Genomic DNA, 23,225 nt, shown 5'->3' with positions numbered 1-23,225 from the left:
AAGAACAACATGGCAAAAATACGGAGAAACTGTAAAAGATTCGATTCTAGGTCGGGCGTCTAAGTGAAGATGCATGCATTCCATATAATCAAGAATGACACTGAATGAATGAATGAAGAGCACCAACAATAAACGAACCAGCGACAATTACTCACATACCCTTCCGCCGCCTCAACCCGCCCAAGATTTTGTGTACCACAATTAAATCATGTGGTGAACATGTCACCGTCTCACAGGAACACGTTCATTTCGATCCCATTCAATTAATTAAAAATCATCACGAAAAGAAAAAACTTGACGCGCTCCAATATCTTGATCTGGGCTGGTCTGGGGAATCTCGTGGGTCTCTGCTGAGGGCGTGCTACGAAGTAAGGCCGAACGCAAAAAAGGACCCGACAATTAACTTGCCCGTGTTCTTTTAGTGGACGGCGGTTGAAGACCCATAACGTTAACGGGCCTGGGTCTACAGGGAGAAGCGCCGAGTAATCGCCCGGCCGTTTATTTCCTTGCGGCTTGTTCTTCCATCACGGGACCAGAGAAGGGAAGCCAAAAGGTGTTCTAGAGTGTCTTCTTTCGAGTCAGACGGGAACGGACTTTAATGCGAAGAGGGTTTAACCAAGCTGGCGGTATAACCCATGGAGTGAATCATCGTGGCATTGACCAGTACGAAAAAAAAAAAATAGAGATTAGCTCAAGGTAGATTTGGATTGATGAATTGCGAGGTGAAGCCTATCTTGATGCTGATCACTGTAACCATATCTGCAAAAATGCCATGCTAACGTTTCCCGTAAGCATACCGACACCACACTCTTTTCCAAGCTTCAGCCAGTAATCGGCAGTCTCTCGCAACCCTCCTCCAAAGCCCGACGCGGGGAAATTCACCACCCTTTCCAACAGCTCACCCAGTAAAACGCAGAAGCAAGAAAAAAGACAATTACATCCATACAAAAAGGGGTCCCACGGGCGACTCTCGGTGGTACTCGAGACGCTACGCCCCTGCTGCCCCGACTGCATGGATGGGTCGTAATTGACCGAGCTCACCACCGCAGCCAACCCAATACTTTGGGGTAATAGCTTCCACCCTTTCCACTCATGAGACCTCACTTTTTTTTCTCTGGTCTGGGGAACTGGCCAGAGAACCTCCTCCCCCAGAGAAAAGTGTCAAAGAGTGCCTCCGAGTCGGCGACCGAGATGCCCTATAGTGGCATGCATCTGACCCCAGAATCTCCGGATTTTCAGCCCAAGCGACGCTGCGGGGAGAATCGCCGTTTCACCGAGGAACGATTCCTCCAGGACTTCACAGCTGATAATAGAATACTTTGATGGAAGTTGGTGATGTTAGAAGTAGAGAAGCAAGCCACCATCGTCACGAGCACCGCGAATCGTGCATAATTTCCGGGCCGAAACGTCAAGGGCCTGGCCAAGAACAGGAGCTTTCAACCACACCACTCAGTGAGCAGCAGGGGTGCGCGCGGTTCGGTTCTGGTAATACAGCGTTTTCTTCCGTAAGAGAACTCAAAGGAACGCTCACACGAGCCGTAAATGGTTGCCGCGAATGGGTCTAGTTTCTATTGCCATTATGGAAACATTACATACTGGATTCGAACAGCCGCAATTACCACGTTGGTTCTTCGTGTAAATTAATTACCGATCTTGTATTGGTGCATTTTATTATGTATGTGTTGGAGATAAAGCAGCTCAGCGGCGGAGTTGAAGTTACACTTGATATTGCACCGAGATGCTGGTACTCATCCCAGACCAGAGGGAGGTACTGTAGATGCGATGCTTCAACTACATGATCTGAACCGTGGCCTCGGAATCGATCCATTGTATTAACTCGGCCCTCAATATTCGCGTGGGGTCACGAGAACAGACACCAGATCAGTGATTGAGATAGAGTAACTTGATGTCAACCATGACCAAGCAAATACTACTCCATCTATAAACTGGAGTCGTCAAGTTCTCCCTGAGCTTTGCCGAAGGTACCCCTGGGCTCACATCAATCCATTGGCTCCTGATCCAAGTGGGTCCTCGGCCGGACTCACTCTGAAGCCATCGTGTCAGATTCTCCCCAGCTTCATTAAAATACGCCTAACTCCGGGGTTCCTCGTGACTGGAGAAAAAAAGAAAGAATTTTCTTATAAACTATGGTTAATTATTTAGAATACCCTACTCGGCCGAGAATTTCTGGATAGCCGTGTTTCCGAACACGCGGATGTGTATTCCAAATGCAGCATGCTCCCGCATCGTTCGTTTTTGCTCTGCTGGTCACTCACTCACTCATCCAAAGTGCCAGTGGCGTTGGATTCCAGCAAGTCATCAGACATGTTCAGCTAACTCTTAGTTGAAAGCCTCTGACGGCACTGATCCTTCTGTAGTCCATGGCAAAATGGGTTGATTCGTTCTAGATTTTTCGACTGTCTCATTGTGATGATTGCCCAGGACAACACAACCATCACTTGTCTCAGATGCTGGCCACGCCTGCTGATCGACGCTGCCATCCATCCATCCACACCATCCCATCTCATTCACTGTTCCCCGCAACATGCAACAATAGCCCTTCATTCCATCTCCTCTCCATGATTCGTCCATTTGCTTTAAATTCCAGACTGCAACGTTGAATCCGTTCCGGTTCAGACGGCCGAGACGAGACATTCGTCATGGACTCACCAATCACTGTCCAGTACTGCATCGAGTATGATGAATCAGACCCCCATGTCCTTAGGGTAGCGATCAGTAAAGTGAAAAAAGAAAAGGTAGCAGTAGAGTTACAGTTATGCTTTCAGCCATAGAATTGACTTCTCCCTTGGCGCGCCAAGATCGTCAGCTCTAGATGCACTGTATATCTATTTCCTGTTTTATAATGGCTACGAGGTCTCGTGATGATGAGCTCCGTGCCCTTTCTGGCTTGGTCTGAACGATAATTCGAGCTGCATGTATTGTGTGTTTTCCCAACGGTCAAAAGTGTGCATGCGAAAATCCCATCATATCATCAATGGCGACCGCCGCTTTGACATGGCATGATGAAGATCTCTAGATCTCATAGGGTAACATACGAAAAAAAGCGATGATCAGTGACATTGCAACGGTTTGGCGATTGTCGTTGCTGAAATGAGATGTGATTATTGAAAGCTACCCTAGATCTGCTCTACTCTGGGGCTGTGAGTAAGCATCATCGATCGGACTCCAGATTATGTCTCGAAGCGAAATCTGTCATCCACAATGACCAGAGATGACGATCGATTGATCGATTTTCAGCTCGTCCTCACCTGGATGGAGCTCGTTCAATAGCTCCGGTATCGCGACTCGATAAGTCGTCTCTATGAAATTCTTGCGATAGCAGCCTCTGAGCGTTGGACAGGTTTCATCGCGTTGAGCTGTCTCAAAGATCATCACCTTTCATCATTCAATAACTGACTTTCTATAGACAAAATTGCGCGCAGCAGCGGAAGCGACCCAGCCTCCAGCATGCATTTCTTTTAAACCTTTGGCGGCCTGAATCGGGAGCTCCCTGAGCATGTCACCATCACCAACCTTGCGGTACACCTCGAACGCGGTACCTTTCACGATGCCGAAAAGCCACGACCATTCAAGCACCACGATCTTATCTGCTCATCAAGGTTGCGACATCCCCAACCACCACACGCCCTTTCTAAACCAGCAATCTTCCAAAGCGCCGTCTTCACAGACACGGCACGGGTCGCCGGGTGTGCACCGTTATGCTGGGTTCTGAAACCATCGACTGGGTGCGAGCGGACCGACCTCGGGCTGTGCCGTGTCAACGGTTATCGTCAACGAGAGTCAATGTTTAAATACAATGGCGATGCAGTTGACTCGCGAAATGAGGCTTGAGATTCGCGATTGAACCCTTGCGGATATCTCGATAAGCCATTCATTGTAGGGACCTGCGAACTCATGCTGAACGATCTGAGTTGCACAATCTCACCGAATAAACCACAGACCAACACGTTCAAGACAAATCGTCAACAGAGAATTACATGTCCAATCTCAATGAATATCTTCCAACTCCGCAGACACAAAAACTCCGCCAAAACACCACCCACGAACCCCCTCGAAGCTTCAATCTCCGCCAATGCAACCCAATGCGAAAAACTCTCCCCGCAACAATAGAACATAATCGAATGACATGAATGTAACGAGCTGAATAATAACATACCAGCGTTCAATAATAAACTTTAAATGATACGTCGTATATAGAAATACCTCCATAAACGGACTTCAAGAACCTTTTCTGGTCTTTCTTCCGACTCATGAGCCGAGGCATCTCCACTAGACTCCTAACAATTTTTATTTTTCGCCGCTTTCTAAAAGACGTCATTGATACTTATATCATGATGCGTACGTCGCATATCAATGACTTATATTATATGTGATTTCATCGTTCAAAACTCCATCAACTGCTTTATCCTCAATCTCAACCTTACCATCTTTACACGACAACGCAATTACACAGAAACAACCTCACAATGGCCGAAATGCAAGCGTGGCAAGTCGCCCACCCAGGCCCAATGGAAAAAGTCTTCCGCCTCACCACAATCCCCAAACCAACATCCCTCAAGCCCGGCCAGATCCTCGTCAAAGTCTCCCGCGCAGCCCTCAACCCCGCCGACTACAAAGTCTGCGAGCTCGGCATCGCATCGCGCCTCATAACCTCCTTCCCCAAGATTCCAGGCATGGACCTCAGCGGTCGCGTAGTCTCCGTCGCAGAAGACGTGACCGATGCGAAAGAAGGGGACTTTGTTCTAGCTAGAGCGTCGCCGATGAAGGCTTGGGGCTCGCTGGCCGAGTATACGGTCTGCGATAGGGAGGGGTATACCGTTATCCCGGAGACCTTGGATCTAGACCAGGCTGCTGGTGTGGGCACCGCGGGCTTGACGGCGTATCAGACCATCGCGCCGTACGCCAAGAGTGGTGACAAGGTGTTTATAAATGGTGGTTCAGGCGGTGTTGGACTCTGGGGTATTCAGATCGCCAAGGCGTTGGGATGCGCCGTCACAGTGTCGTGCTCAACTGGAAAAGCAGATCTGTGCCGAAGCTTGGGAGCGGATGATATCATCGACTACAAGACGAGCGATGTCATCGCCGAGCTCAAGAAGCGCGGTCAAGTCTTCAGCCACTGCGTCGACAACGTCGGCGATGCACCGCCCAACCTGTACGCTTCATCAAATGGCTTCCTCCTCCCCGGCAGCAGTTTCGTCTTCGTGGGCGGTCACGTCTCAGCCAAGAGTGTCCTCAGCCTAACGACAAACCTGGTACGACCGTCATTTCTGGGCGGTGTAAAGGCAAAGTTTGTTACGTATGCTACCGCGAATAAGAAGAAGGATCTGGATCAGTTGAGGGATTGGCTGGTGGAGGGCAAAGTCAAGACTGTGATTGATTCGACGTTTGGGTTCAAGGAGGCGGATAAGGCTTTTGAGCATTTGAAGAGGGGGTCAAGTGGTGGTAAGGTTATGATTCATGTTGAGTAAGGACGGGATTTGTGATACCATGGGCGGGCGTTTTGTTATTAGTTGTAGACTATGTTACAGTAATGTACTTGTTTGCTTGCAAATGTCGTTGATTGCGTTTGTAAAGTACAAGCTGTCTAGCGACAGCGTTTGATACGTGTTATCAATGCCGAACTGACACAGAAACACCAGCCGGAGCCTTTAACGAGACTTCATAGGGTGATGCGTGCGAGATGTGCCGAGTCGCCTGTCCCAACCGTCATCGCCACCCAGTTGAGCATGGGTTTTGCAGGAGATGGAGATATGGGAGCGTTGCTGACAATCGGGGCGGGTTGTTTGAGCACAATCTGCCTATCTGTGACCAGATGTGAATCCCAGTCTCAGTCTGCACTGTCGCCTGGTACAACCTCCCAATAAAGATGTGAGAGAACTTCAAGCGTCTCGCCATGGACAACGCAAGCGCTCTCAAGCAGGGCCACTCCTCAACTCTGATAGAAGATCCTCAACCCAGCAGCAAACTTCTTCGCAACCCACGAAGCACCATGCTCCTCATACTCCGCCTTCGTAACAGCCAACCTCTCAATATTCGTATGACACGCCAGATTCGCACCCCCAAACCAAGTATGCGTCACCGGATCCGCAGGCCTCGCAACCCTCACGATACAATCATCCGGCACCCTCTGCACAACCTCCTTCTGCAGCCTCTGAATAAACCCGTCAAAATGTGTGTTCCCACCAACAACGATAATGTTGGCTAGCAGAGCAGGCCAGAGTCCAATGGGCAGTTCTTGTAGGGATTCGTACACGAGGTCTGCGAGACCGGGTTGGCGGATTCCAGCGTCGGAAGGGTTGAAGAGGATTTCGGGGACGGTGAAGCGCTCGTTGCGGAGGGTGAGGGCATCTTCTTCGGATTGGGCTGCCAGTTTTCGGGCTTTGGAGTGCCGTGCGGGATCGTAGTCGACGATAGTTCCTTTGAAGCGGGTGTGGAAATCAGGAAGGATGTAATCCTTGGCAATACCGCCGCCGGACAGATAATCTGGTCGGCGTTCGCCTCTCGTTCCCTTCCAGGACTTTTCAAGATCGGCTTTGAAGTCGGCTGAGACGTAGCACGATAGTTCTTTCATCTCGTTGACGATGTATGTGTCATTGCGCATATCGAAATGTCGCAGAGAGATCAATCGTGTGAGGTAGTTCGTCAAAACCTTGCCGCCAACGTCTAGTCGTTTGATGGCGGATTGTAACGGTTGGCCGCGAAGGACCGGTGTGATGGTTGTATGTGAGTATCCCGAATCGATGACCATGACGGCTTCGGCGGGGGTATTAGCGACCGTAGGAGCCTCTTGCGGCGTTCGAAAGATATTCTGCACATCGTGGTATGCATTAAACGTCGAGCCTGTCGCAATCAGCATCCCGACCCCATCAGCACATCGCACAACTTACCTATCCCCCGATAATAACTCGCAAAGCCATATTCCTCAAAAACAATCTGATCGCAATTCGCCTGCAGAATCGGCAGCCCATTCGGCGGCTCAGCGAGTATCAACCTCGCATCCTTAGGCTCAAACTCCTCCCTCTCGAAAATCTCCCTATCCCAGATCTCCTTCTGCGCCTCCCAATTGACGATGAAGCCCTTCTCTACAGGCCGTCTGAACTGTATCTCACCGAAATCGCGACACTTTTCCAGCTCGGATGCGACGTAGACTTTGCGCGTGCGGTCGCGGGCGATCACGTTGGGGATGATTCGGGGTTCGGAGGGGATCGTGGAGGAGTGAACTAGGCCGGCTTTTATGGTGGAGGCGCCGTTGTCGAGGACGAGGGTTGTTGATGGGCCTTTTGAGGCTGCGGGTTTGGGTTTGCGTGGCCCGGCCATGGTGGGAGTTGGAGGATGAGAGAAGTGATGATGGGTTTTTGGAGTTGACGCGATGGATTTGATGGGAGGGGTGTTACGTAAGCCATCATGAGTTGAAATCATGATGTGTAGTCATCTTACTCTTGGCATGACAGGGCTCAATATTCCTCCGTGATATGGCCTAGAACTGAGGATCTACTCAATTGTGGCGAGGGATTGCACATTATGTCCTATTTGGCTGGATACAGAATTCCTGATCGCAAGAATGGCACCTCGAACCCTCTCACGCCTCCATCTTCACCAACGTAAAGCAACACTCTATCCAGAGGCTCACCACCATAATGAACCCAATCTTGAATCGACCACCCGACACAATTCAACTCTTCAATCTCGTTCCCAGGAAGATCAGTTTCGAATCCAGATTTGAGGTCCGGCCACAAATGCCATACCTCTTTCACAACAGGTTTCCCATCTAATGTCGCATTCTCACGAAGTTGACTGGGAAACACTCTGATCTTGGGTCCAACTTCTGGGAGAAAGTCGCCTAGTGTAAGGCCCCAGACATCTGTGAGACTTGAGAGGATATCGGTGTCGTTGCGACGTAGTGACGCCAGGATCAATGAGTCCTCGTCCTGCTCCATTGCTGCCTCAATTGGAACATCATCCTCGTGATCGCTCATGTATCTCTGCTCATATCTCTTTGCCTGCTCACGCGACGCTTTATCAGCAGCGTCAACGAAGGTAGAGAGGATAGTATTCGTGAGAATAGGCGCTGCCTTCATCGGACCGGCAGTCAAGATGATGATCGCCAGACCATACTCATCGATGAAGCTCAGTTGACTTCTGTAGTTCTGCGCACCGCCACTCTTACCATAGACAGTCACAGCATGAGGATGGTCTGGTGTGAGGTTTGAAAGACGCAGTATTTCCCAAGGCATACCAGTCAATGTGTATGCATTGCCTGCAAAGGCACTGGGCTTGAGCCAGCCGTTGATCTCGGGCGAAGTCATGTTCAAGGTGTTTGAGAGCAGGGCATACGAGAACCTGGAGAGATCAGAGAGGGAAGATAACAATCCTCCTGCACTAGGAACAGTCAGTACTCGAAAAGCAGCTTTACAGGCTGAACTTACGGAGTGTTTAATTTGTAATTCGAGCCCCAGCTGCTATCCCCAGGCGGTATTACCGCTCTATCATCATCGCCAGGCGAAGGAAAAGTGTTATTCATATCCAGGGGACCTGAAACCATTTCTCTGAGTAACTGTGCATAGGTCTTGCCGGTATACTTCTCAAGAGCCATGCCGAGGAGGACAAAGGCCATATTGGAATACGCTGGTCTCTCGTTGGGGGCAGTCTGCGGGTAAGAATTTGTCATTCCTGACAGGATTTCTGAGTTTCATTAGCATAGATCTCAATGCTTTGGGGTCCTTGTACCTTGCCCTGTACAACCCTTGTTGAGACCTACAACACCGCATGGCGGATAGTCGTCGTCTTCAATGGGGGGTAGACCATACGCAAGAAAGACTTCTTTGAGGAAGTAAAAGTCCGAGAACCCATCTGAAACAAACATTTCAGTTCTGCATAGAACTAGGTAGAGACTGCCACTTACAGTTCGCTGGTGTACCGCCCAAGTACGAAGCCAACATCCTCAAAGTCACATCCCTCCACTGAATCTTGGACTCTCCATCAAGCCCCGGAAGATACTCCGTGACGGGCGCATCAAGATCTATCCCGCTCTTGAAGAGTAGATAATCCGTAAAGACCTTTGTTATAGATCCGATGAGATACTGAGAATCTCTATCGAGCTCCCTTGTGCCCTCTGTGTTGGCGGCTGCAAGGTGATGGTACTCCCATATCGGCACACCAGGGTCATCTTGATCTGCGCTTACGACTGCAAGTGAGAATGATACATTCTCGATGGGCCACCCTGCGGTGATTGAGCCAGAGAGAGCTGCGTTGAGAGTATCGGTTAGGTTGGTGGTGGCTGCTTGGAAGATTGGAGACTTGTTGAGGGCCGTTGGACTGGGGAGGACAGGCCCTTCGGGACGACATTTCAGTTCCGCTGAAGTGAACTGAGCTGTCAAAGATAGGATCGAAAAGATTGAGGACGACAACTTCATGATTGAGGCCTTGTAATAGACTGTCTTACACGTAGCTCTTGGTGTCATTCATCATTCCGACAAAGCAGAGCTCTTATACATTCCATTTTACCTACCACCAAGACAATCAACGACCATTCGCGTCCAAAATACGAAATACGAAACGAACGCATCTTCAGATCCATCGTCATTCGATGCTGAGATCTCGGAGTCAAGATCTTGATGATCGACACGGCAGTTGTAAGACGGCGTCGCGCTAAAGCAACGCTGAATGCGAGATACGATGCACATCCCCATATTATTCTCTTGGCCCTGCAACAATCTCACCCCTCACAGCATCAAGCAGAAAACAGTCATCCATTCATAATCCTCATCTAAATCTTGGGTGTGTCCATGGTACTGGGTATCAACCTCCACCGCACCGCCGTCTCATCCCTCGGCACGACCCCCATATCCTCAACCCGTCTCGCATTAACAAAGTCAGGGCCGCCGCTCCCCCACGCATAATCCTTCCACTTCCCAAGCGCAGGCCACATCTTTTCTCTCACGAGACTCTCAATCTTTACCTTGCGCTGCGTCGCTTCTTCGTCGCCTACGAGGCCTACTACGCTCGTCCACAGGGCCCATGTTTCTTCGAGCTCGTCTACGCTGGAAACCCCCATGACGCTTACGCCGAGACGGCCTGTGTCGCTGGGATTTATTTTTGTGCCAAACCGCGAGCCCACGCGCGCCCAGTTCTCGAGCGCCCACCGGATAGCAACTTCTTCAAGATGCTCGCCTGAGTCTTGGGCGATGCTGGAGAGCTTGGCGCATAGGTCGCGGAGTTCTTCTGGGGCAGGGTGCCAGGCGCGCATGGGGCTGTTGTCAATACCGCGGGTGGTTAATAGCCCCATACCGAGCATGCTGGCGTTGGGCACGCAGTCTACGCCTGCTGCTTGGAAGCGATCTAGCAATGTCTTGTTGCCGAGCTGGCTGTTCTGGACGCAGAAGTTACTGTACGACATGACAGCATCCAACGGCTCTCCAGTCTCGCGCAAGATCATCTCCGCCAGCGATGCAAGCGTATCAACGGGGTATCCACTGATTCCGACATAGCGGATAAGACCTTGATCCCTCAACCTTCGCAGCTCTGTAACAGCAGCGAGGACCTCCTCGGGCGAGACAAACTCCACATCATGTGTATACACAAGATCAAGATACTGTGTGCCCAGCCGTTCAAGACTGCGACAAACACTATATCGGATCCAAGCGGGCGAGTAGTCAAACTCACCACCAGCAATGCGCCCAGCTTTCGTGATGAGGAAGTAGTCCTCCCGCGGTGGGGGAGGCGTTAATTTTCGCAGCGCATCGCCGAGGAGGATCTCGGAGGGGCCGTAGTAGGGAGATGTATCGAAGCCGAGGATGTTGTGGGCGAGGGCGCGGCCTACGATGTCCGTGTAGGGCATGTGAGTTGGGTCGGGATGGTACTGGTGGTTGAACGTTGCTGTTCCGAGGATAAGGGGAGGGATGACCTCTGAGAGAGGTTTTCTTTCGTCGGCCATGGTCAAGAATTGAGATATTATCGTGAGGTGAAAGGAATGCGCTTGAGATTTGGATCTAGAAGTCTTGGGTCCGTTATTTTTGCGGCGTTGGAGTTTTCGGGTAGTGGAGGGGCTCGGCGATATCGGGATCTGATAAAGAGCACAGAATCACGAAATGAAATCACTGAAGAGCACAGATTGCCTGTAAGGTCAAGATATCTATCACGAAAGGAAGAAAAGAAAACAAGGGTCCATTAGTAATTTCAAGGGTCGCCCCTAATCGAGCGATCTACCGCCATCAAGCGCGATCGCGAGCGTATCTGTGTCCCTCTATGATGAATCATTATCAACAGAGAGGGAATTTCCCGCCCGACGGACCGACAAGACCAAACCTGAAAGAGAAGTATTGGACCGAGTACGTAATTTGCGCATTCGGTTGCGCCATTTGAGGGATCTGACCTGTCAAACGCGCACGTTGCGAGATTGAAGGTCATGAAGGAAAGCAGAGAGGGGGATGAGATAGTTTTAAGGTGAGCGATCAGCATTGGAACGATAATAAAACAAGGTAGATTAGATCGTGACCCCCAAATGAAACCCCCAAAATGAGTGGATTCACTAACTTGTTCTATTCCCGTTCCATTACCTGTTCTGTCGGATCTACTTTGTCTCCGAGCGGGGAGGACTGGGCTACAGGCGGTGGTTCGAGATGCTATCGTGCCATATCTCATCTGAGTCGACTTATTCAAGATTGGAGCGGGAAAGGTGGCATGATTCCAGGAGCCAGTCCTTATCAATTATTGAAGCAAAAGTGGTGAGTATTCTGAGAAGAGTCGAGTTTCATCCCAATCCATATTTTACGCCCCGACTCCAAAGCCAACCAGCAAAGAAAAACAACTAGAGTGGAAAATCCGAATACGCTTCATCATGACGCCTCGCTCAGTCCACTTTCAGGGGACTCCATTCCATATTCCAGGGACCTCGTCAAATGCGCCAAGTCATTTACTGTACCATGATCAGATGTGAGGTTGCATTGGTTCTTGATTGACACATGTCAAATACGTGGTGCATCAGACTCGTCTGAGACCGCGACCTCGACAGAAACACCCTGTGAAGCAAGTTAGATGGTTCAAACCAATTGAGATAAGAATGACATACAGTCGCACTAGAAACAGTCAGTAAGGGGTCTTGATTTGGGAACTGGAAAATACTCACAAAGGCGCTTGATGATCCTTCGTTGTGAATGAGACAGTATCCGCCGCCGCACTTTTTGCAAAACTTTTGCGTGCGCTCAATACAATCGTTACACTAGATACCAATTAGCTTCCATATTCAGTAACAGTGAAGGTTGCGCACATTGATGCCGCATTCCCAGCAGCTTCGCGAAACATGTCTCTTCACATCATCACCACCAAAGGGATGATAACACGTCTCACACCACCACTTATTACACGCAACACAGAACCTATCCCTCAAGCAATCAGCACACCTCGGCACGAAATCCTCATGTCCCGGGCGCGGCGTCGTGGCAGCCTGCACGGATGACGAGAGGATCGGCGGCGGAGCTAGCAGCGGTAGTGAAGAGCAGTGCGCCTTAGCTGTCATGACACCCTCTGGCGCTTTGCCACAGCCTGCGCAGCTGCTAACAGAGAAAGTAGCGACCGCTGGGCTGCACGGCGAGGAGACGCTGCAGGACCCAAAGGCTGGTGAGTTGGCGTGGCGAGGACCCTGGCAGAGCACTGCGTCGAAGGAGATTAGGCCCTGGCAGGCGAGCAGGCACTGGGCCCAGTCGTCCATGTCGCTGGTGCTGTTGAGGACACGGCCCTTTTTGGACCACCAAGCATCAGAGTCCTGGGAATTTCCATCGCAGGGCATGGGGCCAAAGACATAGACTGCTTTGAGTCGCGGGGTGTTCTCTGGGCGTGAGCTGCGACAGGCGTATGCTAGCGCTGCGCGAAGCTTGCCTTGGTTCAGGTTATTGACGCCGCGGATCGAGAGCATGCGCACGCTGTATGACGGATCGTTGATGATATCATGACACAGCTCAGCTGTGACGGAGAGTCCGTCGAGGATTAGAGATTGAACATCGCGAAGAATATCGCGTTGTCGTAGGGTAGAGAAAATGCCCCTCAAGGGCCCGGCGTAGAAGCTACGGATCCTGTAAGCTAACAGCCGTTTTAAAGTGGTCGCAGCGCAGAGGACAAGGGTACAGTGGATAACGAGCAACGGGTAAACTCACTCATCTTCAGTCAGGTAATCAGAAAGAGTGACATTATGCCAGACTGCAAGATTGCGCTCTGTTTCTTTATGGGCGTCTTCGCAATGCGCTGTCTTGACCCGTGTAAGATCGATGTGACGAAAGACACCGGGCGTTTCGTGGAGGAGGTAACGAATATCGCGACAGGTGGCGGCGAGGTTTAAGAGGCCTGATACAGGGAGGTAGGGAAGGGTATGACGAAGGACGAGAGAATTATATAGAGTGTCAAAGAGGGTCAAGCCCTTTGTTTGGATCTGAGTGATCTCTGCGCGCGTTTGGTGGTCGACGATAACTTGGCTCATGTCAGGCTGGCATGAGTATTACAAGAAATTGGGTATTCAATGATGAAGCAGCCCAACTGGCAAGGAGGGCTAATGGGGGATATAAGGGGGGGAATGATAGAGAAGGAGAGGAGGAGTCATGAGGGTTGGTGGTGAAGGATATATAGCTAAAGTATATACGGAGTACACATGTTGAGACAAGACATGAGGGATGGGCCGTGTCATGCCAGCGGCCAAAGCGGCAATGATTTACTGGGAACAGATTTGGTCTGGGGGAGATACTGTATGCGCCGCTTGGGTGGGATGGACATGGCCGGGATAATACAAAGATGGGCTGAGATGAGATTGGATTGGCGAGCCAAGTTCAGGTGGCTCGGAGGGTTTAACATGCTGCACGTTGTGAGTCAAGCTACAATAACATTACACAAGCTTGTTAGTTGACAAGCTTGGATGATCAAGTGGGGGGACCTCTCAACAACACCAAAAGAAGATACATAGAACAAAAAAACCAACGTTCCGGCTGAACCGGATACAGAATAACGGCATGCATAGTACAGAAGTGAGGGAGGGGGGATCGGCCCGTGTGAGCAGTCGATGTGGGGATTGGATGCACCGTCCAAGGTGAGAGGAATCGGCCAGACTGATGATATCTTGACAAGATGGCATCACCAAAAGAACCAAGGTTGGGGGATCTTATCTCTCGAGGCGCACCATTCAATAGCTGAGCTTTGCGGCGGGAGCTAATGAGCATGGGTAGGTTCGTGTAGGGGTCCTCTCGACTCTGTACCGTAGATCAAAAGAGCCCCCTTTGGCGGGTAAAATGAGCTGTGTCACATTTAACAGAGAAAGGTGTACAGCTACCCTGATCAACATGCCAGGTCTTTTGCAGATCCTACATTTCGGCGTCCGAGATTGCCAAGATAATACGGAGTAGTTAAGCCATAGTTAAAGACTAAGTGAACGTATTTTGAGGGCAATTAGTTGAAAAGAAAGCTTGGAACTGGTAGTGTCAATCTAAACCAAGCTCTGTGAGCCTGTATATCTCGTCGGTCCGGGGATGCATTGCCGGGTCCTCATCATGACCGCTTTGAATTCAGCCATCATGGATGGGTTAGGTTGCGCTGCATTTAGCCATTCTGTGGGGGTCAAAACACCAACACTGTTTCACTCACAGTCGCGGACTTGTAAGAGCGGTGAATAAAAAAAGAAGACATGTTTGGGTTGTTTGTTTCGATCGACGGTATTCTGTGTGGCCTGTACAGATTGCCAAGCCGGATCTGCTATGTGATATTCTCTGTGCCGCGTCCTCATCATACTGCGAGACGGCTGGAATTACGCGTAGGTTTTGTTCAAGCCACGTTGCGACGCTGATGATCACTGAACAACATTACCAGCGATGCATTGCTTGCTTGCTACGTGTAAAAGTGAGGCGGGATTCTCCCCGGGTTGCACGGAAACTTGGTCGATGCACTGTATTGAACAGGGGATGAGGCTATGGTCTGTAGTCTAATTTTAACCATGATATTAAGAATTGGCCATTGTCTGTGCTTTGAGTCAAGTCATGATACGGATCTGCGAGATCTAATGACAGCTCTGATACCGAATGCGTAGGAGACAGACAGCTTGGTCAAAGCGATGACTGCTCGTGGTGTCGGTGTTTTGTTAGTCCGTCGGAGAGCGGATTTCCGATTATGTAAGGCTCCTAGGCAGCCCAGATCTGATGCGTCTGGCTTCTGGACGATGCTGGAAGAACGTCACCGAAATGGCTGACTGAGCATCGCCGCTGAGTCTGTTTCTCGTGATGCAGTATCTGAGTATTAACGACATTTTGGATTTCAAGCAAAAAATAGTTTTAATTGACCCTCATTTTCATTCCTATTCTCTGCCAGTTCTCGTGTTTAATTCTGCCACTACGTAATTGTATCTTATCAACCCCCACCAAATAATCACAGACCCTCACATCATAACTTCTACACATTACAGCCCAATCATGGAGGAGCCTGCACCCCTGCGCTGGTCGAGCGCATTACCTGTGATAAGTCCCTCTGCGATAGCGACCAAGAATCTTCGCGGCGACAAGATTCTTCTTCCACAATCTGCTCTTGAACAGCTTCTAGCTGCGGCGCGATCTCGACCGTCGATGACGACTGCCCGATCAGACCCATGGTCATACTCCTCGAGCGATGCCGATACCGCACAGCAACTACCGAATCCTTTAATATTCCGACTCGTTAATCCGAAGAACAAGAATGCTGTATTTGCAGGCATCAGAGAGTTTTCAGCGTCGGAGGGAACTCTGGGGTTGAGCCCATGGTTGACAGAAGCCTTGGGTATTCAGGAAGATGAATGCGTGTCGCCGAAAGAGGTGATAGATCTGGAGCAAGACACAGCGCAGGACAACGAAAGAATGGACGTGGATGGCATTCAGATCAAGGTCGAGGCGCGACAACTTCCCAAGGGCACGTATGTTCGGCTCAGACCTCTAGAAGCAGGCTACAACCCCGATGACTGGAAACCACTGCTCGAGCGACAATTACGAGAGAACTTTACAACACTAAGCAAAGGCTCAATGCTGGCAGTGAAGGGTGCGCGCGGCGAGGAGTTCAAGTTGCTCGTGGATAAGGTCGCTCCCGAAGGAGACGGCATCTGCGTTGTGGACACGGATCTCGAAGTCGATATCGAAGCCTTGGACGAGGAGCAAGCGCGGGAAACATTACGACGAATCATGTCTGCGCAAAGAGGAACTACGGATGGAAGTTCTACGGGCGGAGAGATTGATGTCTGGAAGGCTGTTGAGGGGCAGGTTCTCGAGGGTGAATACGTGGATTACGTGCTTCCCTCGTGGAATAAATCACAGCCTCTTGCGATTGAACTTACTACCGACGAAGACGAAGATACGCTCGATTTATTTGTTACGCCGAAATCTTCGCGACAACGAGCGCTGCCACGAGAAAGTGTTCATGTTTTTGGGGACTTTTCACCGGCGGTTGATGGGATCAAGAGGATTGTGATAAGTCCTACGAATGTGGAATTGGAGGGAGCGGAGCAAATCACAATATCGGTGCATGGATACAGACATCCAGACGCCACAGAGCCTCCGAAGACATTGCAGTACTCACTACGAGCTAAGGTGGACTTACAAGACGCCAAGGACGGAGCGAATGGACTATCTAATGGGGCCAGGGAACAAGAACACTCTCCTGATGAGGAGCAGTGTAGTAACTGTTTACAATTCGTTCCGAAGCGGACGATGGTTCTACACGAAAACTTCTGTCGGCGGAACAACATCGTTTGCCCCAAGTGCAAATCTGTGTTTAAGAAGGGCTCTGCGGAGTGGGAAGCACATTGGCATTGTGAAAAGGACAGTGCTTTTGGGAATTCAGCAGAGAGCAAGGCGAAGCATGATGATATCTTCCACACGGAGCGACAATGCCCCAATTGCGAGTTCTTGACGAATTCGATGGCTGACCTGGCGAGGCATCAGACGAGCGTATGTCCTGGGAAGTTGATCCTCTGCCGGTTCTGCCATCTCGAGGTTGCCCAAGAAGGCGATCCCTTCAACCCCAGCCCAGAAGTCGTTCTGTCTGGGTTGACGGCTCATGAACTTGCAGATGGAACACGAACAACAGAGTGCCATCTTTGCGATAAGATTGTTCGTCTGAAAGATATGGAGACACATCTTAAGCACCACGAACTCGACAAAGTATCTCGTCTCAAGCCCCCAATCTGCCGCAACGCCAACTGCGGAAGAACAATGTTTGGCGTTGGATCAAGAGGCCAAGTCCGCCAAACCGCCTCCACCGACCAAGCCTCCAACGACATCGGCCTCTGCTCAATCTGCTTCGGCCCCCTGTACGTCAGCATGCACGACCCAGAAGGTAAAGCCCTCAAACGACGCATCGAGCGCCGCTATCTTGGCCAGCTCATGACAGGCTGCGGGAAGTCCCACTGCGCAAATCCATGGTGCAAAACCGGTCGCGCAAACGCAGGTCTTGAGGCGAAACCGTCCAGTGCGAGGGAGGTTCTCCCGCTGGTGAAGCCGCTGCTGGGCGATGTGACGAACATGGATGCGCCGCTGTGGTTCTGTACGGATGAGGGGAGTCAGAGGGGGAGGAAGCTGGCGGAGATGATGGCGGAGGAGGGGGTTTGGGATGTTGAGTGGTGCATTGCTGCGGCAGAGGCTGAGAAGGGGAGTTTGGAGAGGATGAGGGATTGGTTGCAGGCTTGGGCGCCTACGAAGTAGAGTTGTATGACTTTGATGATTATGATGATGTGGTGTTGGGGATAGAGATAGACGGGATAGAGCACGCTACAACTGCAACCACTTTGACAATATGATAAATATGGATCAAACCGTATGGCTAATGATAAGCTTCTGAGATGCCGAATACGGATTTTAAGACGATGTATAGTTACATTCATATCAACCATCCGGATCATTCGGAGGAGGTCAGACGATGGTCTGATATTCTCACCATCATAACTGTAATTCATGAAATCACAATTACTCTGCGCGTAATCAGACGCATAACTTGAAACACATCAGTCACTTTGTAAAAAAAAAAAAAAAAAAAAAACCCATGTGAAACAGAAAATGCTTGTTTCTTGATTTTTGACATGCTGGGTTCAAGGATCTTCACATCTAGTGACCGTCCATGACGTTGATGGGTGATGCCGAGTCAGGACTGCAGATCCCTCGAAACGGAAAAAAAAAGGGAAAGAAAAAGCAAATACAGAGCACATGTCTAGGGTAAAGTTGGTAGTAATTGAGCTGATGATGCGGGCCTCAATCCGCAAAGAGATACAGGTGAGCAGAGATACGGATTGGGTATGGAAATATCACCATGTTCAAGGTTTACACCAAGAGATGGCTCTGCCAGGATAGCTTACGACGCTTGTAGGGTTGGAAGGTTCTCCAACTTGAGCGAGTGAGTTGTCAACGTCTTCGATCGATTCCTCAGTCATCAACTTGAGACATACCTTGACATCCTTCAACACCAACAAATCTGTATCTGTATCTGTATCTTGCTCTTCTTCTTTTAATTCCTCTCTTGGTATTCTCTTTACTGAATAGCTTCGCGCTACCCCGCGGACTAAGGTACCTATTCTCACCATTTACCCGCCCGCCTGGCTCGCGGGGCTCCAGTATCCGATCTCAGCTAAACCAGGTCCAGCAGAAGCAAAGAGCAGGGACCACCGCTCTTAGCTTCAGCACCCTACGGCCGTTGTTACAGGCTGCCTCCTCCCCCCCAACCTCGGGCACCTCAATTGCTTTTGATTCAACAACGACCAACCAACAAACGTCCGTTATCGCTCCACCCTCATCTATTATCCTCATCCTTTCAAAAACTCCAACTTTCTTTGATCACACATCAAACGCCTGAGCTACGGTACAGTATTGCTGGCGCCTCAGAGACCCAGGCTGTCAAAACCACCTTCTCCATACACTATCGGCCGAAGCGAGATGCCCTCTGTGGTGACCCCCGTCGTCTGACGCCCGGCCCCTCCCCCATTCTATCGTGTCCCCATCTGCATCAGCTCCATCCCAACCCCATCGCGGGACATTCGGTAACTCTTCCTATCGAGAACAAATTCCTTGCTCTTGTCTCACTCGATATCGCTCAACTCCACCACAAGGTTCATCTCCTTCATCCGTGACAAACACTCTCTTTTCCTTGCGATTATCGTTGACGACAACACCCCTGCCCTGGTCCACGCCAGATAAGACCAGCCCAAGTGCGCCATCGCGCCACATAGTCCAGCTGCTCTCCTCGTCTCCTTCACATCTTCACCATGGGTAACTCCAACACAAAAGAGTCTCGTCCCGACGGCGATCCTCGTCAATATGCAGGTCCCGGCGATCCCTCAGTACGCGAGCATTTGCAAAACACCAACTCGAGATCGAACCGACGAATGAGCAGAGCCGAGATAAACATCTTTGGTATCGGTCCCAGTTCCTCCCGCAATCGTGAACAGCCAGATGTTCCTTTTGAGCGTCGCGAAACAAAGCAGGAGCGTGAGGCGAGGAGGTTAGAAAGGGAGCGCGTGGCTCGTGCGAAGGAACGGGAGAGGAGTATGCGCGAAGAGCACGTTGATGGAGGTTATCTGGTAACATTGGGCACCTACACTGGTACTGAGGACTTTAGCAAGCCTGTCGTGAGGCAGCTCCAGGTGCGTTCTTTGACTCGTTTGTTCTTATCTGTAAGCTGACATCACCCAGATAGAGAGAAAGCTTGCGCCATTCTGGCGAGGCCTTAATGATTGGTCTTCGAGCTGGGCCGAGCATCAACTCGTCGCTGCTGCTCGTGGCCTTCCTATCCCCCCCGCCGATGCGCCTCCCGACCCAGAACTCATCCCGCAACATCCTCCTGCAGAAAACCCATCTTCCTCGAGCCAGAACCTCCAGAACTTGACGGTGCCTATGGGACCTAGGACACTTTCTGCCGCATCAGATCGCAGTGGATCAAACACACCCTCCGGTCTCCCTTCCCCTTCGACACCCGGAGCGAGCAAGTCGCCCTTCAAGCCTCGAGCCAAGGCTCTTGCTGCTGCCCTCAGCGGTGGTTCACGAAATGCATCTTCAACCGATTTATCACCCAAGGAGATCGTTCTCCCTCATGATCCCTTTGTCAACGGCCAACCCATGGAGGTTTTCCTGTACAAAGACGCTGAGGAGTGCCCTATCTGCTTCCTGACATATCCTCCTTACTTGAACCGCACCAGATGTTGTGATCAGAATATCTGCAGCGAATGCTTTGTTCAGATCAAGCGCGCTGATCCTCACCTTCCTGAGCATCACCCCAACGGTGAAGCTCGAGACCCCAACGAGGGTCTCAACCCGGACGATCCGCCTGAGATGCTTATCTCGGAGCCTTCGGCATGCCCCTACTGCCAACAGCCCGAATTCGGCGTCACATACGAGCCTCCTCCCTTCCGCCGGGGTCTTGCCTTCTCGAGCGGTCCATCCCATGGTACAGCCATGTCTTCGCAGACTTCACTAAACAGCACACTACAGACCCCTCCCATACCCGGCCGTCGACGCGCACATAGTTTGTCTGCGAACGCGCCGAATGTTATCACCACTGATCGCGTGCGTCCCGATTGGGCGGCGAAACTCGCATCAGCGAGAAACCACCAAGCACGAAGAGCTGCAGCGGCCACTGCCCTTCATACGGCTGCATTTCTCATGGGCGGAAACGAACAGAGATCGATTCTTCGCCCAAGTCGATTTGGCCGGAGGAACACTGGAAACAACGATTCAAATGCCAGTCCCAGCCCCAGCGGCCACGGTCAAACAGACGGTGCACAGGATGACGCGAGCGAGGGACCGGAACCTGGAGCTAGAGGATCTTCAAGGAACGGCACAGGACGAAGGAGTCGCATGGACGAACTTGAGGAGATGATGTTTATGGAGGCTGTTCGTCTTTCTCTAGCTTCTGAAGAAGAGCGCAAACGTAAGGAGGAAAAGGCTATTCGAAAGGAGACTAAGAGAAGAGAGAAGGAGGAACGTAAAGCCGCCAAGAAGGGTGGAAACCCATACAGCGGAAGTGCAAGTGGTGCGAGTGCTAGTAGCTTGTCACTCGCAGGATTGGGTCGAAGACGAGGCAACAGTACCGCCAGCAATCTCCGGGTAGAAGCTACAATGTCTAGGGCGTCACAAGCTTCGAGCACCCCGGATTCGCCAGCAGAACCGAAAGCCAAGGACGATGGGCCTGCTGGAAAAGGCAAGGGGGTAGATCGAGGCATGTCTGATAACCAGACTGGACCAACATCATCATCGAGTTCTCTGCCACTACCGGCTGGGCCTTCGCGTGGGGGATCACATCTTAGGCAGATGAGCAATGCCTCCTCAGTTGGGTCTTCAGTCAACGACAGCCCTGTTGGTACATACACAGGACCCGACTACCTGGGCGGCGACTTGGGTCCTCGGTCTAGTGGACTGAGCCTCGGTGCTTACAGCGACGACGGAGAACGCGATGGTGGAAGCGCCGGATCCGAGCCCATGTTCAACTTTAGCAGTCTCGCTCAAATGGTTGGCGCCGATCTCGAAAACGGCCAGATGCGCCGCGACGAGGAGGGAGAGTCTCACGATACCCATGGTCGGCCACTCTCGCAAGTGAAGGAGGATGAGAAGGAGGACGCAGAGGCAGAGCACGTTGAGGGTGTGACAGCTGCCAAGACAGAAGTCGTCCCTAGTTCCCTTGCTGCCCCGGCTGTCATGATCACACCAGAAACTCCCGCGCCTGTGGACGAAGCAGAACATGAAGCTAAGCAACTCGGACATTCTGAATTTACAACGGTGACGGGTCGACCTGCTACAGAGCAGAGACACGTGTAGACGGGACTTTTGTCGGGGAAGAGGCGGATTTTGGGATGCATAGGCTTTTAAACATACGACGGACGGAAGAAGCGTTGTCAGGGAATGTACTTTGTATAAGAGCACCATGTGTAGTAGCGTATACAGATAACGGGCATGTAATATCTATGCCACGAGGGACATCACAATGCTCAATCGCTCGACTGGTATCAAATGTTTTATTCTTCAGTTCACTCTTTCTATGTCTTCTTGACTTCCACCTTGAACTTCTCCATCCACTCACTAAACTCATCACTCTCCCCCTCCCACCCAAGCTTCAGAACCTCACTAACACCAACCGCACTCTCAAAACAATCCTCCATGAGCGAATCGATCTCTTCTGCGTCAAGCTCGTAGAACGCGCCGGCCAAATCTCCAAATTTATGCGGCAATGTCTCGAGAACACTGGCTGCTTTGTCCAACTTGGAGGGAATGTCGCCCGTGGTGGTATCCTTGGGAAGCTTCTTGAAGCGGCGCTTGGAGATGGCTTGGTAGAGAAGAACGATCATGCGTAGGCGCTTAAGGGTTGAGTCGAGACGGGGTCGGATCTTATCGGGGTCGGATTTGGGGATGGCGGAGGAGGAGTTCATTAGATCGTCGACCATTTCTTGATCCGTGAGTGACGTGTTGTTCATATCATCGGCCAGACCATCGACTTCATCTTCATCTTCATCCTCCTCCTCTCCCCACTCCTTCAACTCCTCCATAACATCCTTGAGCGTATCCCTCCACTCCTCCGCCTTCCTCACATAAAACCCGCCAACCCCCAGATCCGCAAGCTTGACAACCTCATCGCACGCATCCCAAAGCTTTCCCGTCAAAACCAAACTTCCCTTGCTCCCACTCCTCTCCACAGACGGTATAACCTTCCCATCATCCGGCACACGCTTCAACAAACCCCACAGCTCAACGAGAACTTTCTGGCAGCGGTATGCTAGTTCTTTCCGCACGACGCTGGTGTAGAGATCTGGAGTGCAGGCTTGCGCGGCGGTGGCGAGGCCGGGGATGGGACCCTTGATGAGCTCGCGGACCACCGTGCTGATGGCGCTGGGAGTGAAGGGCTCGTTTATTATGAGGAGGGAGATTTTTGTCGAGTGGGCGCGGATGAGGAGGGATGTGTCGCGGGCGAGGGATAGGGCGTTTATGGAGGTTGTTTCGGCGGAGGAGGAGGGTGTTGTTGGGGTTTGTGGGTTGCGTTGGATGGTGGTGAGTGTTGATTGGAGTTGTTCGAGGAGGGTTGTAGCTGTTGCTATGAGTGTTGCGAGAGCCTTGCGAGACTCTTCATCGTTGGGTGCCATATTGCTTCCGATCAGCTGTAGAGTAGTAGATGGTGATGATGCGTCACAGTTTTGCTGGTGTTGGAGGGGTTTAGTTCTTCTTTTTTTCTCGTCCCCCACCTTT

At 51.1% G+C, this 23,225-nt stretch overlaps 8 protein-coding genes; 3 read left to right on the top strand and 5 right to left on the bottom strand.

Moving 5' to 3' along the window:
* Window positions 1–4,487: 4,487 nt before the first annotated feature.
* FFUJ_06546 (related to quinone oxidoreductase) lies at window positions 4,488–5,489 on the top strand (the record flags this gene model as incomplete). The annotated part of the gene is made up of 1 exon (XM_023579882.1): window positions 4,488–5,489. One exon carries the CDS (start codon window positions 4,488–4,490, stop codon window positions 5,487–5,489), a length of 1,002 nt encoding a protein of 333 aa, XP_023432643.1.
* A 461-nt stretch (window positions 5,490–5,950) lies between these two features.
* On the bottom strand, window positions 5,951–7,338 carry FFUJ_06545 (related to actin-like protein; the record flags this gene model as incomplete). XM_023579881.1 has 2 exons in its annotated part: window positions 5,951–6,861; window positions 6,909–7,338. The coding sequence occupies 2 exons, from the start codon at window positions 7,336–7,338 to the stop codon at window positions 5,951–5,953; spliced, it is 1,341 nt and encodes a 446-aa protein (XP_023432642.1).
* Window positions 7,339–7,547: 209 nt separating this feature from the next.
* FFUJ_06544 (uncharacterized protein) lies at window positions 7,548–9,434 on the bottom strand (the record flags this gene model as incomplete). XM_023579880.1 has 4 exons in its annotated part: window positions 7,548–8,400; window positions 8,448–8,703; window positions 8,749–8,871; window positions 8,924–9,434. 4 exons carry the CDS (start codon window positions 9,432–9,434, stop codon window positions 7,548–7,550), a joined length of 1,743 nt encoding a protein of 580 aa, XP_023432641.1.
* Window positions 9,435–9,787: 353 nt separating this feature from the next.
* FFUJ_06543 (L-fucose dehydrogenase family protein) lies at window positions 9,788–10,954 on the bottom strand (the record flags this gene model as incomplete). Its single annotated transcript, XM_023579879.1, has 1 exon — window positions 9,788–10,954. One exon carries the CDS (start codon window positions 10,952–10,954, stop codon window positions 9,788–9,790), a length of 1,167 nt encoding a protein of 388 aa, XP_023432640.1.
* Window positions 10,955–12,000: 1,046 nt separating this feature from the next.
* FFUJ_06542 (uncharacterized protein) lies at window positions 12,001–13,489 on the bottom strand (the record flags this gene model as incomplete). XM_023579878.1 has 5 exons in its annotated part: window positions 12,001–12,038; window positions 12,089–12,095; window positions 12,146–12,238; window positions 12,287–13,079; window positions 13,170–13,489. 5 exons carry the CDS (start codon window positions 13,487–13,489, stop codon window positions 12,001–12,003), a joined length of 1,251 nt encoding a protein of 416 aa, XP_023432863.1.
* Window positions 13,490–15,458: 1,969 nt separating this feature from the next.
* On the top strand, window positions 15,459–17,711 carry FFUJ_06541 (related to PRLI-interacting factor K; the record flags this gene model as incomplete). Its single annotated transcript, XM_023579877.1, has 1 exon — window positions 15,459–17,711. One exon carries the CDS (start codon window positions 15,459–15,461, stop codon window positions 17,709–17,711), a length of 2,253 nt encoding a protein of 750 aa, XP_023432639.1.
* Window positions 17,712–19,261: 1,550 nt separating this feature from the next.
* FFUJ_06540 (related to regulator protein Sip5) lies at window positions 19,262–21,806 on the top strand (the record flags this gene model as incomplete). XM_023579876.1 has 2 exons in its annotated part: window positions 19,262–19,639; window positions 19,689–21,806. The coding sequence occupies 2 exons, from the start codon at window positions 19,262–19,264 to the stop codon at window positions 21,804–21,806; spliced, it is 2,496 nt and encodes an 831-aa protein (XP_023432638.1).
* Window positions 21,807–22,024: 218 nt separating this feature from the next.
* FFUJ_06539 (uncharacterized protein) lies at window positions 22,025–23,122 on the bottom strand (the record flags this gene model as incomplete). The annotated part of the gene is made up of 1 exon (XM_023579875.1): window positions 22,025–23,122. The coding sequence occupies one exon, from the start codon at window positions 23,120–23,122 to the stop codon at window positions 22,025–22,027; it is 1,098 nt and encodes a 365-aa protein (XP_023432797.1).
* Between the last annotated feature and the right edge of the window lie 103 nt (window positions 23,123–23,225).

Source organism: Fusarium fujikuroi, chromosome FFUJ_chr06, assembly GCF_900079805.1.
Source record: "Fusarium fujikuroi IMI 58289 draft genome, chromosome FFUJ_chr06".
In the NCBI taxonomy this organism is placed as follows: domain Eukaryota; kingdom Fungi; phylum Ascomycota; class Sordariomycetes; order Hypocreales; family Nectriaceae; genus Fusarium; species Fusarium fujikuroi.
The sequence above is the reverse complement of the archived record's forward strand: the minus strand, read 5'-3'. Positions and strand labels throughout refer to the sequence as shown.